The sequence below is a fragment of the Caenorhabditis elegans genome, chromosome V (assembly GCF_000002985.6).
Source record: "Caenorhabditis elegans chromosome V".
In the NCBI taxonomy this organism is placed as follows: domain Eukaryota; kingdom Metazoa; phylum Nematoda; class Chromadorea; order Rhabditida; family Rhabditidae; genus Caenorhabditis; species Caenorhabditis elegans.
In genome coordinates this window covers 16,118,774-16,133,015 of record NC_003283.11, presented here as the reverse complement: position 1 = coordinate 16,133,015, position 14,242 = coordinate 16,118,774, and the positions used below count along the sequence as shown (strand labels likewise).

Below are 14,242 nucleotides of genomic sequence, written 5' to 3'. Positions count from 1 at the left end.
ACCAAGTTCTAAATGCCTACTTTGAAGCGTTGCTGAATAATTTTAAGATTATTGGACCTATTAACATTGAAACATGTTACTTTGGAAGTCTGACTCCAAGTGAACTTTCTCGAGTTCTTCCATTTTTAGAAGTGACCAATATTCACTTACAGACCAGTAACCCAAGTTGTCAGTTAAGCAGTGACATATCAAACATTCCACAATGGAAAAATGCAAAACGCCTTGAAGCAATTTTTGGGAATTTCTCAATACCAATAGAGCATCTCGGGTCATTTCACAAGATTTGATATCACTGTGCCTTCGTTTTCGTTGGAGGACGCCCTCAATGCAAAAAAGGTTTTTTTTTTCAGATTTTTCAATTGCCAATATATTTTTTCAGACGTTCTCAGAGTCCGAGAACCTGGAACATGGATGTTATTACTTCTCTGAAATGAGTATTGTCGAAATCGCAAAAATTTTCAAGCCGGACTATTGTGAGGGAGAGCGGGCTTTGTTTGAGTTGACAATATAAATTTTAAAGTTGCTATGGGTGTTATGTATTTTAAAATTGATAAAGTAGTATGTGAAAAATAAATATTTCGCAATGTTTCGAAATGTTGATTTTACTTCCTGCGTCTCTGAAAAAAAAAGTTTTTGCTGTGACACTAAAGTTTAACGCAAAATTTCTAAAAACATTTTAATCGAGATTTTTTCACCAAAAAAAGCCGCTGATGACTAATGAAATTTCTGATAAGATGAATTTTGAGGAACGGCGAGCGTAATTTTTTTCTAGCTAGGATAGATGAAAACATTTCACATTTTGCAAAGATTGTGCATTTAATTCAGTCTAATTTTCAAATTAAAAAATTCGACCAATTAACGCTCTTGGCCACGCTGGTGACTGGTGGTCTCCAATGTGTGCACTCATCGCTGATTGGCTAGCCACGCCCAACATTCAGCGTGCGCTCGTCGTTGATTGGTTAGCGCCAGCTTTCTCTGCGCACGATTTGAATACTTATCAAACTATTGACATTTTATTGATCAATTATTCAAAAAAAAAAACAAAAAAACTTTCAGACTGGCAAAAATCAAAATCTACTTGGACAACACTCGGATTCAGTTGAACCTAAATGAGATTGTGGTAAACTATTTGGCCGATATCGAGAGCCCTATCAAGTATGCAGAAACTGCATTTGGTGGCTTGGCTGAATTTATAGAACACTCAAAATTTGGATTAGAAACTTTTCAAGTAACAAATTGCACAACCATCAATAAAATTAATAGAAGAATATACTTTGAAAAGTTATTGGAAATTTTCAAAAAAGACCGCTGTTTGCAAGTGAAAACGGTTCATTTCACAAATTTTACTCTTTCTGAAATATCTTCAGTTCTGCCATATTTCCGAGCTGGAACACTTGAGAAAATTGAAATTAGTTGCCGTTCATCTTCTATTCTCAACCTAGAGGAAATAACTTATCTTGATCAGTGGAAACATGCAAAATCTTTTGAAGCAGTGTGGGATACCGTTTCAATTCCAATTGAGCTACTGTTTCGCTTTAATTCTTTTAGAGTGAATATTCAATTTTTTCCAAAATCGGATGCAATTAAAGTTAGAGATGTAAGTTTTACTAGGGACTGACAAAATAAATTACAACGTTTTTTAGATTCTCGAAAAATCTCCTGCCTACGAGTACGGATTCTTGGGATTTTCTATAGTGAACGAAATAAAAACTGTTTTTGGTCAAGGAATCGGTGATGCCTACAGAAGTTGTATAATTTATAAATCCAGTGATAATAGAAAGTTTAAAATCGATTGTAGTGCGGAACACTTGGAGATCAGGATAAATGCCTGAAAATTTTTGAGATTGTTTTCCTGCTGAAATAAAAAAAATAAATTCAAATTTTCCTCCTGTTTTTTGAACGAATATGATGGAGCTGCAATTTTTCTTATCAGCTAATGTTGTTTTCGTTCACACCTCTCATTTCTTCCTCGTTCAACTAAAACTTTGTTATTACTATTTAAAAATATCACTTGTTAGCAATTTTGATTTTTTCTTACCGAAATGCCTATAACTTTGCAAAACAGTGAAATTGCTCTGAGAGCATGTATTCTCTACGAATATTTTGATAATCAACCAATTGAAACTTCTTATAAGAATTTTTGTGGGAAAGTTGGAGCAGGAGCTATGAGCTTTCAGGAATTTAAATTTTGGTTTGAACGTTTTCAAAGCGGGAATCATGATATGGATGAGAAACTGTACGTTGTGATAGGAAATAATATCTAAAAAATTTTAATTTATGTTTCAGGGAAAGCAATAATTTGCCCCAAGTTAATCCGGAACCATTTGAATTTCCTAGTTTATCAGATATTCCAGAGAAAATATCAGAAAAAGCATGGTGCATACGTTTTATCAACTTCATGAATGGGTTTTTTTTCAACAGCCGATTCTAATTACTCAAATAAATTTTTAGCGTCATTCCGAAGCCAGAGTCAATTTCAATTTGTGAACTGCCTCCGAAAATCTTGAAAATGGTTTTTGAAAAGTTGGAGTCAATAGACAGGTAAAAAATTTCAGTGTTTTTTATTAAATTATCATTTTAAATTTCAGGCTAAAGATTCGAAAAGTCTCTAGACTCTTACGCAGTGCAATTTCTCAAAACTACATTGGTTTCAAAGAAATCAAAATTGAAGTGAAAAATGATTGGATATGTCTGCATTTAGACGATTTTGTCATTTATTATGGAAATCTATCGGACTCATGTTCTGTTAACTTCAAAAGGTGTAAAACTATAATTGGAAACTCTGACTATATGGCTTTGACACTGATGGATTTGGCTGCTCTACTAAATTGTCCAAAAATTATCTTGGAAACTCTTCAATTAAATTTACCAATTGAATTAGATACTGTTAATCGTGTTGGTTTCTTCATATCTCTACAAAATATTTTGCACACGGTGAAGCAAATTTCTACGAAAAAGATTATTCTTGAAGAGCTATATGGAGATGAGGCGGTGTCATTTATCAAATGCTTTGAAGCTGTGGATCTGGAAGAAATATATTTACAACGGGTTTCGGAGACAAAATATCCATTGAAAGAAATTGTGAACTTGGAGCAGTTCAAAAGAGCACGATGTTTTGTTGCTCGAGGTACAAGCTACTCAATACCAACGGAGCATTTATTCAAAAAATTGACTTATTTTGAAATTCAAGTAGCGGTTTTTTCAAAACAAGATGCCGTAAATATCAAGAAAGTGAGTAGCTCGCGACCTGCGGCCTATACAATATCTAGTGAAAAATTTTATATGATCTTTTTGAAAATTGGTTTAAAATAGTCATTTCTACGTTATGACTGTAAATTAAAAAAATGTGTTGTAATTTGAAAAAAAGTGGCCTCTCGAAGTTGAGCAATTTTTTACCATAAAAAAATATTTTCAGATGCTCTCCAACTCTCCCAACCTGCAAAGCTGTTGCTTTCATTTTTCCCGATCTGGAATTACAGACCTTGCGACCGTATTTCATCCTGGTCACGTCGGTGGTGAATATGCTAATTTGATTTATAAAACTTATAATAACATCAAGTTCGTTATCAATATTTGTACAAAATGCTTCAAAATCACGAGGAAATAAATGTTTTATTTTCAACAAACATTCAATCTTTCACAACAAAAAACGATACGCAGAGAATGATGCAGTGCAATTTTCAAAACGGAATTTGATTTTTGTTTTAATTTTTCCGTATTTTTACATTTTTAATCAATGAATAAAAATGAGAGTTTTAGCTTTTTGCAACCCCTACTAACTGATAAGAAGAAACGCAGAAAAGCAAACAGTGAAGTGAGTTTTTGATTTTTTTTTTTTGCTTCATTTTGAAATTTTGAACAACTATAAATGATCGAAACGCCGCAAGTTAATAAATTTTTACTTAAGTTATAGTTAATTGTTTCAGAACCACTACTAGCGCACCAAGACTTTTCACAATACCGATTGAAGTTTTTGAGAAAATTTTAGATAAGCTGGAGCCCATTGACCTGTAAGGATTTTTTCAGATTATTCTTTTTGCTGACTAAACATTTTGCAGTCTTATTTTTCGAAAAGTTTCAAAAAACCTGCGAAGATTCCTGGAAAACAGAAATTTCGGCATAAAAGAGATTCAAATCACAATTTTAACATACTGGGCCTGCTTACGCCTAGACCAAAACCAAATCGAATATAAAAATGAAAAGGATAGTTGTATCACTACTTTCCGATACCGGAAGATTGAAGTCAAAGAAGGAAACTATATGGAAATGGCTTTGAACGATTTTTCTCAATTGATGAAAAATCCCAAGCTGAAATTGAATCGATTTCGCGTGTACCTTTTCACGAAATTCGAGCCGGAATTACGTGACAAATGCTTGAAGTCTTTAATGCAAATTTTCAGTTCTGCAAAAGTTTTGAGAGTTAAACAGTCGGTGTTTGAAAATTTGAGCTCATCTGAAATTGGTAAGCTTTTGCCATACTTGGCGGCATGAACACTTAGAGAAATACGATTATTCAACCGAAATACGACATGCAATTTGGAGCAGTTAACTGATTTGGATCAATGGAAAAAGGCAAAAACTTTGGTCGCCAATGTTGGAAATTATGTGTTGCCTTTGAAAAATCTATTCAATTTTAAAAGGTTCAAAATAAAACTGGTCTCGTTTTCGATAGAAGATGCTATCACAGTCAAAAATGTGAGTTTAGAGACTAGATATAAAATAGCAGTATTTTTCAGCTTCTGGAACAGTCTATCGCCTTAAAATCTGTACATTTGGAATTCCCACCGTGTGAATTTTTAGAAACAGCCAAAATCTTCAATCCGAACTTTGCCGGAGGAGATCAATTTTCTATAAATGTTGTGGTAACATCTGGAAATTTTTAAATTCTTCATGGCTCAAAATATCTCAAAATTAAACGAGTTTCTAATGATTGATATGAACGTTTTTTTTTGTATTTTTCCAATTAAATAATTATGTGAATGTCTTTGTCAAATTCTTGTTTTTATTGTAAAAAAGATGTTTTATTTGAATAATATAAAATTTAATGAATTTGTCAGTTAATTGATTACACATTTATTTGGAGGTGAAAAATGGAAACGCGATCTATTGATACATTCTCATGGTGCCATGGAATTTCTACAATTTTTATTTTTTGGAGTTGTCAGTCCGAGAAATTATTAGCATTTATTTTTGTATCGTTTTTAAGCTTTATTTATGGAATATTGCTAAATTTTGGGGAAAATTCGAAACTAGAAAAAATAAAAAATAGAACAAATAATTTTCAAGCATAAAATACCTTGTTTCTTTGGTGCCAAACTGTGTTTTCTGCAAACAAATCGCCCTTCCCATGACACACAAAACACAGCTGGGTACAAAATACGTATTTGGCGTCTGCGTCATCTTCTTTCTCTCTTTCGGACTAACGTGCACAGAAAATCTTACTCTATCGATTCCAGTTTGCCAATTCTTTGCCCAATGTCTTCTAGTTTTTCCTGCTTTTCAAAAATATAAGAATTTCAGAATGGCTGAAACTCTACAAAACAATAAAGTAGCCCTGCGAGCATGTATTTTGTACGAAGTCCTCAGCAGGCAGCCAATTTACAATTGCTACACAAATTTTTGCAATAGAATTGGAGATGACGTCATTGGTTATAGGGAGTTCGAATTTTGGTTCTATCGGTTTTACCAAGGGAATCATGAGTTAGATTCGGAAAGAAGGTAGGTCGAAATTTTGTGAAATAGAACTTAAGACTAAAAAACTTTTAGCCTGCATGTGGCTCTATCAATTTTGGATCTGCCGGAAAAGTTGCTACATAAAATTGTGGACAAATTGAAGAATAAAAATCGGTTAGTTTTAGTTTAGGGTTTTGTTTGCCATTGTATTTTTGTATTATCATCTAATATTTGAAATCTCCTATTTTAAATAGGTTACCACACTAATTTAAGCGTCAGGTTTGGTCAAAAGTTGTCAGATATTTTATTTCATTATTTTCAAAAAATATGACCTTCCGATTTTGTTTCAGAATGTACAAAATGTACTAAACATTCTGAAAATTATTTAAACTTTGCAAACGAGAAAAATGTTTATCACTTTGGGGTTTTGGTATTTTGAGCTAATAAAAATGAGCATTTTGCGATGAAATATATATGTATGGTTTTCATAAATTTTAGTTTTCTGTAACTTTGTCAATAACCAGGACTATGCAATTGCCGCGCACCCTAAACTTACAGCTTTCTTGAAAATCATTTCAAAATCTTCTATTTTCAGATTAATTGTGCGAAAAGTGTCTCGAAAAATGAGAGAAGTTATTGACACTCACAACCCTGGCTTCAAAACTCTAGGATTTTTTGTGAAAAAGAATTACACATCATTGCTCGTGGATAACATGGAAATCAAATATAGCAGCGTGGGACGTGATTGTGTCCTGAAGTATGGACAGAAGACAAAAACAATTATTGGTGCAAAATCTGTTGATGTGGCTTTCAATGACTTTGGAATTATCATGAAGAATCCGGCACTTCGCTTGGAAAAATTTCCGATTCAGCTTTCTGTTGATGTTGAGCAAACTGGGACTTATTTTTCAACTCTTCTTGATGTTTTGAAATCCTCCATGTCTTGCCTACACGTTAAAAAGTTTCATGGGACAGATTTCTCCGAGGAGCAGCTTCTATTAGTGATCCCTTTCCTAAAAGCTGGATATCTTGAAAAAATTGAGCTGCTTTCCAATGAGCCCACAGATCTCGAGAAAATCGCTAAACTTGAGCAATGGAAAAGAGCACAAGTTTTTGATTCGTTCTGGAAGAGTTATAAGGTTTCTGTCGAGGATATGCTCCATTTCAGAGAGTTCTATGTAATTGTACCTTGCTTTTCAAAAGAGGATGCAGTAAAACTGAGAGATGTAAGTTTAAATAAAAAATCGAAAAAAAATCCAAGTATTATTTTCAGTTGCTCACAAAATCAGTGGACTTCGAGAACGGGTGCTTCAAGTTCCCCGAAACCAACATTATCGAAATAGTGAGAGTTTTCATTCTGGACTACGAAGGAGAAGAACGGGCCAAAATTGATTATAACGAGAATGGCACAGATTTTATCTTGGACTTTAGCACAGAACACTTTCGATTGACAAAAAAGAAGATTGTGGACAGTGACTGAAATTAAATTTTAAAAAATATGATTTTTTTTAAAAGTTTTTGTATTGAATAAATTTGAGACAGACCGACGGCTCGAATTTCAGGTCAAAAGTAGAATTTTGCAGTTTGCATAATTTCAGTTTTTGATCACCCCATTCAGTAGGGAGCCATAAAAAATGGAATGATGATTAATATGCTCTTCTGAAAAATTAGACTTGTGTAAACACAGTGACGGATAACGACGTACGATTCGATAAAAAGGAATAGCTGCGGGAAATGGTGAGCACATGTGTAGGCTAGGAAGCAGTAGGCATTTTTTAGATGTGTTTGGTGCGGTTCAGTCAATTTTTTGCTGGGCTTTTGTGCTTCACATTGAGAGCGTTTTGATATTTTTGACTAGAAACTGAATGTGAGAAAATACTTGTTTCCGAGTATACTAGATGCTATACATAGGTTTTACAGTTTTATATCTTTATTGCATTTAACTGAAAATGACCAAAATCTGAAAAGTACGTAATTGGAAAATGTATGTCAAATTTCAGAATTTAATTAAATATACAACTGAATCGAAATCTGAATATTCTGAAATTTTCAATGAAGATCTCAGTTTTTTTTCCACCATCTTTTGCGCTAGGTTAGCTTAAAGACATTTTTCGTTTAAAATGAAAAAGTATTTAAATGAAAAATGACATATATTACGAAAATTTCCGCTTTCAGAAAATGTGATATCATATATTTCCAGCGGACAATTTCCGCATTTCTATGACTCAACAATTTATAGTCCAAATTTTATTTCAATTCGATCATTCCCTAGTGAATGTTTGCTTCTGATTGATTTCAACTTTAAATACACAAGTGATCTGAAGTATGGTATATCTGCAAAAAATTTTAGAGAGATTGCTGCTCAACTTTTGGCACCTTTTCTCTCGTTTCTCTAACTGTCACTTTATCCTTCTTGTACTAAGCCGGCTGCCTCCAACAGGTCAAGTGGGAGGAGTCGTGATTAGAAGTTGAGCAGTAACCAAATTATTTTTATGCTATTATTGTAGATACTGACAGGATATTCTCAACTTACTCAACGAGAGAATATTTAACAAAAAAAGATGAGCAGCCAAAATGCGAAGTCAATCGGTGGCATTTTGGAAACTTCAACAGGTATGCCCCAATTTATGGGATCGAAAAATTTTTTCATGCTTTAACTAGATAATTACTCAACTCACCGAAATGTATAAATGAAAGCATTTGGTAAAATATATCAGAAAATTTTTAGAAGTCGAAAACAAACTTGCAACGTTGTTTTCTAGATTTTGGAATTTTTTTGACATTTTCGAACAGATTGATAGCAATTTTTGTACTATACTTGTTGACATCTCAAAAATGTATTCTATGTTTCCATTATTTAGATCCCAGTTACGTTATAACCTGACAGAGGTTTGCGGGCGGTAAGTAGAAAAACCAGAAGCTTACAAAACTTGACCGCACTTATCAGCTTCTCAATTTACTTAGTTCAAAAGTTTTATGACAGAAGATTTACAATCTTTCACGCATATCTATAACTTTCAGTGCCTCTGGTCATCCAACCGCAGATTGTAAATGACCCCGCGCAAAACAACATAACTCTTCCAATCACGCTTTGTGCAGTTTGTGGGGACACTTCTAACGGAAATCATTACGGTTGGAAAGAAGATTTAGAAACTAGATAACAATGAATTTTAGGTGTGCCAACCTGTTTCGGATGCAGTGGGTTCTTCAGAAGAACCGTTAGAAACAAGTTGGTACATGGATGTTGGAATGGAGACGGAAACTGTGTGATTGATAAAGCGAACCGGAACAGGTGCAAGTCCTGTCGAATTAAAAAGTGCTTCAAGAAGGGGATGAATAAGAATGGTAAGCTGCTTCTCTGAGTTTGGGCTTCAGATCATTAACTTTGTGTTTGCACCATATAGTGCGGTAGGTATTTTTCAGTGGCCGACATTTTTTTGAGTTTCGCGCCGCACCATATTAACAAAGGCCTGAGGCCGGCAGAAGCCTCCTGAAGCCGGCGAAGGCGACACAGTTTCGTCTCTAAATAATTATTTTCCAGCTGTGCAACCCGAGAGAACTTCCCATAGCTACACTGTAGAGTATGTCGAGTTGCCCTCATTCCGAGAGTATTCCAAGGGACTTCTGCCTACTCACTCTGATCGTCTCAGATTCCAACACGAACATGCTCAACATGAAATTGTTAGTTAATCAGGAGACAAACTATCAACCTGAGACACCACAAATTTAATTTCAGGACACAAGCTCCGTGCTAGTTCATCTGAAAAACGCACTCCAGTGGGTGCAACAGTTTTCGCTCTTCGCAGTGCTTTCCGATGTTGAAAAGGTCTAAATGCCAAACATAAAAGTCATTAAAAAAATTTCCAGAGCCAGATCATACTGACCCAGTGGCCACATCTTTTGTGCCTCGCGTTGTTCGAAAACTCCGAAAAAATCTTCATCGATGAAAAATTTGCACAACTGGCTGAGAAATTCAAATCCCTCGAACTTTCGGCGCAGGATTATTTCCTCTTGAAGGGAATTATTATTTTCACGGAAAGTAAGTTTAACTAGAAAAGCTGCTGAGCTTTCAGAAACTAAAATTTCAGCCAAAGATGGCACTGATCTCAAATTCGATCGCCAACTTGATATCTGTATCGGCCTTCTCAATCAGTTGCACCTGGAGTCTTCAAAGTCCAAATCTGGAAGGCTTCTATTTCTCCTCGGCGAGCTTAAATCCTATTCTACTAGACAGCTTGAATCTCTCCTGGATCTTAAAGCTTGTGAGATTGTGATTAGTTTTCTTTAAATTTTGACTATTTTTCTGATGCTGTTATATGCACACATTACCCCCATTTTGCTCACTAGTAGTGCTCAGCTTAAGCTTAGACTTAGGCTTACGGTTAAGCTTAGGCTAAGGCTTAGGCCTTGGCATAGGTCCTGGCTTAGAGATTTTCATTTAATTTGCAACTGTTTCCTCAAAAACAATGTTCAAACCCAAATTTCTTTCCTATTTTTTCTCCAGATTCCCCCAAGGCAACCAAATTTTTTAAACAATTTTCTTCTCGATCAGTTGAAATACTTCCAAAAACGTTACAACGATTTTGAACAGTTTTTTTACAAGTCAAAACAGTAGTTGGCTGCAAATTTGGCCGCCAAAGTTTTTTTTTTTTGCAAATGGTAAATTCATACACAATGAACAAACTACACAATATACAGACGTTATACATTTATTTAAATTATATTTTTTGTTGGAAGCAATGTAAAGCGTACTTGACAGACAAAGTTTTTTTTTGTTTAAAATAATTTTTGATTTTGTTTTAAGTGACATAAAAGAGGTATGTAAACCGAATCAGATAAAGTTCAAGTTAATTATGTTTACCAGGGAGCTTAATCCTCGCACCAAGCGTTTTCCTTCTTCATGGCCTCCCGTTCCTCCTCGGAAAAATCGTTCTCAATGTTGAAGAGGGTTCGGATTTGGCTTGGAGTTTTACCCTTCATCATGTTAGCCACATTCTGGGTGGTCACGTCCAAAAGCCCACGGATGTCGAGGTAGTTGGCGGCCTGAAAAAGAAATCGGTTTAATGTTCAATTCTGGAGAATAGCTTATAAAACTTTAATATTTACCAAGATAATTTCGAACAAGGTTCCCTGATCGACTTTCATGAATTCGGCGTCCCATTCACTAATGTCTACCGTCTTTTTGTTTTCGTCGACTTTCTTTGGCTCATCGTCGGCGTGATGCTCGCACCAGGTGATAATCTTCTCAAGGATAGTAGAAGTCACTTTCTGAAGTGGAATCGTGTCTTCAGAAGTGGATCCAGATTCTTCAATTCCAAGGTTTTGGATAATATCTGTGATGGTCTTGGATTGACTGATCACTTTTCGTGAGACCTATAAACTTACATTTTATTATTTAGTTAAAGGAAATTATAATTTAAAAAATACCGTGAAAGTTTTATCATCAGAAGAGGTGAGCTTGATTTGTTTCTGGCTGTCGGCGTCTGACATTTTTTAAATATTCGATTTCTTTGTGTAATCTGGAAAATTTGAAATACAGTCAAGAGTCGAAGAGTCAACTCAAGAAGAAAAAAAAATTCGAAAGTTACTTTCAGCAGAAAAGAGACGAAAATTGCTGAGTATTTTATGTGAAATATGAAAACCATCGGTTCCCTTATCTATATTTGAAGAAGGGAGAGAATGGGGTGTGTGTACACATTTCGAAACAAATTGCAGTGTCCAACGTCATGCGATATATTTTTTAGTAAAGTGTGTTCAAAAGATCAAAGATTTATTTTTTTTTAATTTTAAATTGAAAAAATTGAACGAAAATATTTTGGTACGCATTTTGATTATAAAACCTCTCAAGTTTTAACCAAGAAAATACTGAATTTGACAATTACCGTATTTCCTCTATTAGTATTGCACCTGACTATTTAACTTTGAAACGTTATATCTCGGTTCATTTTGAAGATATGAGTTTATCATTAATTACGAAATGATGGAAAAAAAACTAACAAATATTTTGTCAGTTGACAATGTTTAAATAGGACAAACAATGACTGAGATATAAGCTGACAAAGTTGAACTTTGGGGTGGAATACAATTAGAGGAAATACGGTGTGCTATTGGAAATTTAACTAAAAAAGAATGTACTCATTTTCAAATTGATAAGAACAGAAAAGTGAGCAAATGTCTGATACCTCGGTTGGTTTATAAGCTGGAAAACGTTGCCTTGCTACGTTTAAATGTCGAAATTTGTGTTGATAGGAACAGTGTACACAACTTGAGAATAAGAGGCTGAGGAATTTAAAGATGGGAGGAGAGATAGAGAGAAGTGAGAAAGTGTGACGAATTGTTGAGTAATGTATGTATGAAATTGTGAACGAAAAAAAGACAATTTTCAGTGGAATACATTGAATTAAATGTGGATCAGAGTCTAGTTACTTTATTTTTAAATTTAAGTTTAAAAAAAACTCAAAATTGCCAGAAAATACCAAATTTTATAATGAAAAAGTACCACGAATTTTTTATTCTGAAAAAAAATGAATTGCTATGAAAATGCTAAATATTTTTATTGGCAGACCGCAATTTGTTAAAAGGGGTCAGAAAATTGGCCGACTTAACTTTCCTGCTCGATATCGGTTAACAAACAGTCGTTTTTTTTTATATTTCGCAATTTGAGATGATTTTTGAAATTCAGTTAAAAATAATTTTTATTAGATTTTACTGAAAATAGTTATGTTTTTCTACGGACAAAACATATTTTAAGCGTAAAAACCGTGATAAAAACAATTAAAAAACGTTTTAGGCAATCTGATGCTGAATGAGTCGCACTCTCCCGTGTCAATAGAGCGCGGTTGCGAAGGTTTTTGTTTCCTCACGGTGGTACAACAACTAAATCAGTGCCAACGCGATCTACCGTACGAACACAAATTTCACCGGTTAGGAAATTTTCAACTCAAAAATTTCTTAATAGAAAAGATGGAGAATTGTCCTGTGGTCATTTTTCATATGCATCGCAAAATAAAATTTGCGGCTTGTTTTCGAGATAGCAGTCAATATAGGTTTTCGGACTGGGTATCTTAAGCCAAACCATCTAGTTTATGTACTACCGTGTCCTAGGAAGGATCCTGCCCAGGGGTGATAAACATGAATGCGGACGGTTTTTAATACAAATGGTGACACTGGAAAATGAACATTAAAAGTTAATGCCTTTGAAAAATTTCATTAAATTCAAATGCTTTTCGATGAAAAATAACTTTCAGTACTTTTAAAATGTTTTGTGAAATTTCTAGAGCAATTCCAGTTGTCATTATACAATTTCTTAATGGTGTTAATGGAAAAAGTGTCATGTAAAAAGGAAATATAAATTTCTCAACGTAAAAAATTTTGTGAACATTTTCTTACTCTAAATGAAAAGTTAGATAGAAACATCAATTTCAAAAACTCATACGCATGTTCTTCACGAACAAAATTAGTTTTATTGAGTAACTGTAGGTAGCAGAAAGAAATCGCCGTTTGGTGTGTTTTCTGCTTTATGGAAGAAAAATCGTACAAATAATACAATGGATAATTCGGTTGAGAAGAAAAAAAATTTCATAGCCGTAAGTTTTCTATAAGTCGTGCTCCATAATTTGGTGATTTTATAAACAATTTGAAAGTAATACAGTTTGTGAAAAATATTACAACAACTATGGTAAAACAAAAAGTGGGTAGAACATCAGTTAAATACGTGTTTTTATTTTCTTCCATAAAAATTATTGCTAGGTTTTAAAAAATTTAGACTTGTTTCTTCATCCTGAAAAGTTATTGTCCTGTGCATCAGGAAAGAATATACACGTTGAACTTCTTCGGAAGGATGGGACTTATGTGTTCTCTTTCCCTTTGACCGAGAATAATCTTGGTCGTTTATCTCACGTGATTCTGTCGAGTAAGGTGCATTTAAAGCCCATTGGTCACCAAGTTTTTTTTTTTTTTTTCATTTTGGCTACCATGGGGCTGACGTGACAATAATCGTATGATAACTAATAACAGAACACAACTGCCCTGTCTACGCCTATACAATTGTTTTTTGGAATAACCATCACATACGATTGTCAAATTTCCGGTACATCATGTTGTGTCTTGACAAGGAAGCTAATAAGACACGCCTACCACAGACACTACGATTCTGTTTTTGTATTAGTTAGTATTTTGCGTGATGTGGGGAGGACCACCTTATCTGCCTCATGCATATTTCTGCATAGAGCCTGGGTTTTTCCCGAATACGTTTTTTGGTTTTATCCTCGTCTACCTGCTAAATTACATTTCTAAATTCGTGTTGACTCGTCTCTAGATGTCCTTTGCTTTTTTGTCTCTTTTGCATTGAATTCTCATAATAAATTCATTTTTGAGATATAAAAACCCCGTTTTCTCCTATTTTTACTCGTATCTCGGATTGTATTCGCGTTCTTGTTGACTGGACTATCCAAAAATGTCTCGACTATCCAAAAATATTATACATTCCTGAAAATCACAATTTCCAGCATTCAGAAAAAGTATACAAACTGTATGTTAAAAATTGTTCTCTGTAATTTCTACGAAAGCC

The 14,242-nt window shown here is 34.2% G+C and overlaps 5 protein-coding genes and 2 pseudogenes across 8 annotated transcripts; 6 read left to right on the top strand and 1 right to left on the bottom strand.

Moving 5' to 3' along the window:
* Window positions 1-210: 210 nt before the first annotated feature.
* fbxa-144 (DUF38 domain-containing protein) lies at window positions 211-1,881 on the top strand (the record flags this gene model as incomplete). 2 transcript variants are annotated; one of them, NR_070066.1, is made up of 4 exons in its annotated part: window positions 211-336; window positions 380-473; window positions 1,057-1,597; window positions 1,644-1,836. NR_070066.1 is itself a non-coding variant. In NM_001269769.2 (3 exons), the coding sequence occupies 3 exons, from the start codon at window positions 431-433 to the stop codon at window positions 1,830-1,832; spliced, it is 792 nt and encodes a 263-aa protein (NP_001256698.1). In that variant the 3' UTR covers window positions 1,833-1,881. The 2 variants fall into 2 exon arrangements, 1 of the variants encoding a protein (NP_001256698.1); NM_001269769.2 differs by lacking the exon at window positions 211-336 and having other exon boundaries at window positions 431-492; window positions 1,644-1,881.
* fbxa-142 (F-box domain-containing protein) lies at window positions 1,667-3,607 on the top strand (the record flags this gene model as incomplete). The annotated part of the gene is made up of 5 exons (NM_001047652.4): window positions 1,667-2,236; window positions 2,287-2,406; window positions 2,452-2,541; window positions 2,589-3,231; window positions 3,416-3,607. The coding sequence occupies exons 1-5, from the start codon at window positions 2,043-2,045 to the stop codon at window positions 3,605-3,607; spliced, it is 1,239 nt and encodes a 412-aa protein (NP_001041117.2). The 5' UTR covers window positions 1,667-2,042.
* A 319-nt stretch (window positions 3,608-3,926) lies between these two features.
* On the top strand, window positions 3,927-4,885 carry fbxa-87 (annotated as a pseudogene). The gene is made up of 3 exons: window positions 3,927-4,010; window positions 4,059-4,695; window positions 4,737-4,885. Coding segments are annotated over exons 1-3 (870 nt in total).
* Window positions 4,886-5,514: 629 nt separating this feature from the next.
* On the top strand, window positions 5,515-7,222 carry fbxa-143 (F-box domain-containing protein). Its single transcript, NM_001047653.3, has 4 exons — window positions 5,515-5,718; window positions 5,767-5,847; window positions 6,269-6,899; window positions 6,947-7,222. The coding sequence occupies exons 1-4, from the start codon at window positions 5,522-5,524 to the stop codon at window positions 7,151-7,153; spliced, it is 1,116 nt and encodes a 371-aa protein (NP_001041118.1). The 5' UTR covers window positions 5,515-5,521; the 3' UTR covers window positions 7,154-7,222.
* A 954-nt stretch (window positions 7,223-8,176) lies between these two features.
* On the top strand, window positions 8,177-10,121 carry nhr-111 (Nuclear hormone receptor family member nhr-111). Its single transcript, NM_074659.3, has 7 exons — window positions 8,177-8,286; window positions 8,695-8,805; window positions 8,848-9,018; window positions 9,215-9,354; window positions 9,410-9,499; window positions 9,541-9,712; window positions 9,762-10,121. Exons 1-7 carry the CDS (start codon window positions 8,235-8,237, stop codon window positions 9,959-9,961), a joined length of 936 nt encoding a protein of 311 aa, NP_507060.2. The 5' UTR covers window positions 8,177-8,234; the 3' UTR covers window positions 9,962-10,121.
* A 246-nt stretch (window positions 10,122-10,367) lies between these two features.
* On the bottom strand, window positions 10,368-11,192 carry skr-3 (Skp1-related protein). Its single transcript, NM_074658.7, has 3 exons — window positions 11,101-11,192; window positions 10,780-11,046; window positions 10,368-10,716 (listed from the first exon to the last, which is right to left on the bottom strand). Exons 1-3 carry the CDS (start codon window positions 11,161-11,163, stop codon window positions 10,543-10,545), a joined length of 504 nt encoding a protein of 167 aa, NP_507059.1. The 5' UTR covers window positions 11,164-11,192; the 3' UTR covers window positions 10,368-10,542.
* Window positions 11,193-13,855: 2,663 nt separating this feature from the next.
* On the top strand, window positions 13,856-14,079 carry F44G3.15 (annotated as a pseudogene). The gene has a single exon. A coding segment is annotated over exon 1 (224 nt).
* The last annotated feature ends 163 nt before the right edge of the window (window positions 14,080-14,242 follow it).

What these genes read in the sequence shown, in the direction of transcription:
- fbxa-143 (NM_001047653.3), top strand. Translation starts at nt 5,522, where the DNA reads ATGGCTGAAACTCTACAAAACAATAAAGTAGCCCTGCGAGCATGTATT. An exon ending in AAATTGAAGAATAAAAATCG is followed by an intron (nt 5,848 to 6,268) that starts GTTAGTTTTAGT and finishes TTCTATTTTCAG; the next exon opens with ATTAATTGTGCGAAAAGTGT. An exon ending in ATGCAGTAAAACTGAGAGAT is followed by an intron (nt 6,900 to 6,946) that starts GTAAGTTTAAAT and finishes TATTATTTTCAG; the next exon opens with TTGCTCACAAAATCAGTGGA.
- nhr-111 (NM_074659.3), top strand. Translation starts at nt 8,235, where the DNA reads ATGAGCAGCCAAAATGCGAAGTCAATCGGTGGCATTTTGGAAACTTCA. An exon ending in CATTTTGGAAACTTCAACAG is followed by an intron (nt 8,287 to 8,694) that starts GTATGCCCCAAT and finishes TATAACTTTCAG; the next exon opens with TGCCTCTGGTCATCCAACCG. An exon ending in AACATGCTCAACATGAAATT is followed by an intron (nt 9,355 to 9,409) that starts GTTAGTTAATCA and finishes ATTTAATTTCAG; the next exon opens with GACACAAGCTCCGTGCTAGT.
- skr-3 (NM_074658.7), bottom strand. Translation starts at nt 11,163, where the DNA reads ATGTCAGACGCCGACAGCCAGAAACAAATCAAGCTCACCTCTTCTGAT. An exon ending in CTGATGATAAAACTTTCACG is followed by an intron (nt 11,047 to 11,100) that starts GTATTTTTTAAA and finishes GTAAGTTTATAG; the next exon opens with GTCTCACGAAAAGTGATCAG. An exon ending in CCTTGTTCGAAATTATCTTG is followed by an intron (nt 10,717 to 10,779) that starts GTAAATATTAAA and finishes TTTCTTTTTCAG; the next exon opens with GCCGCCAACTACCTCGACAT.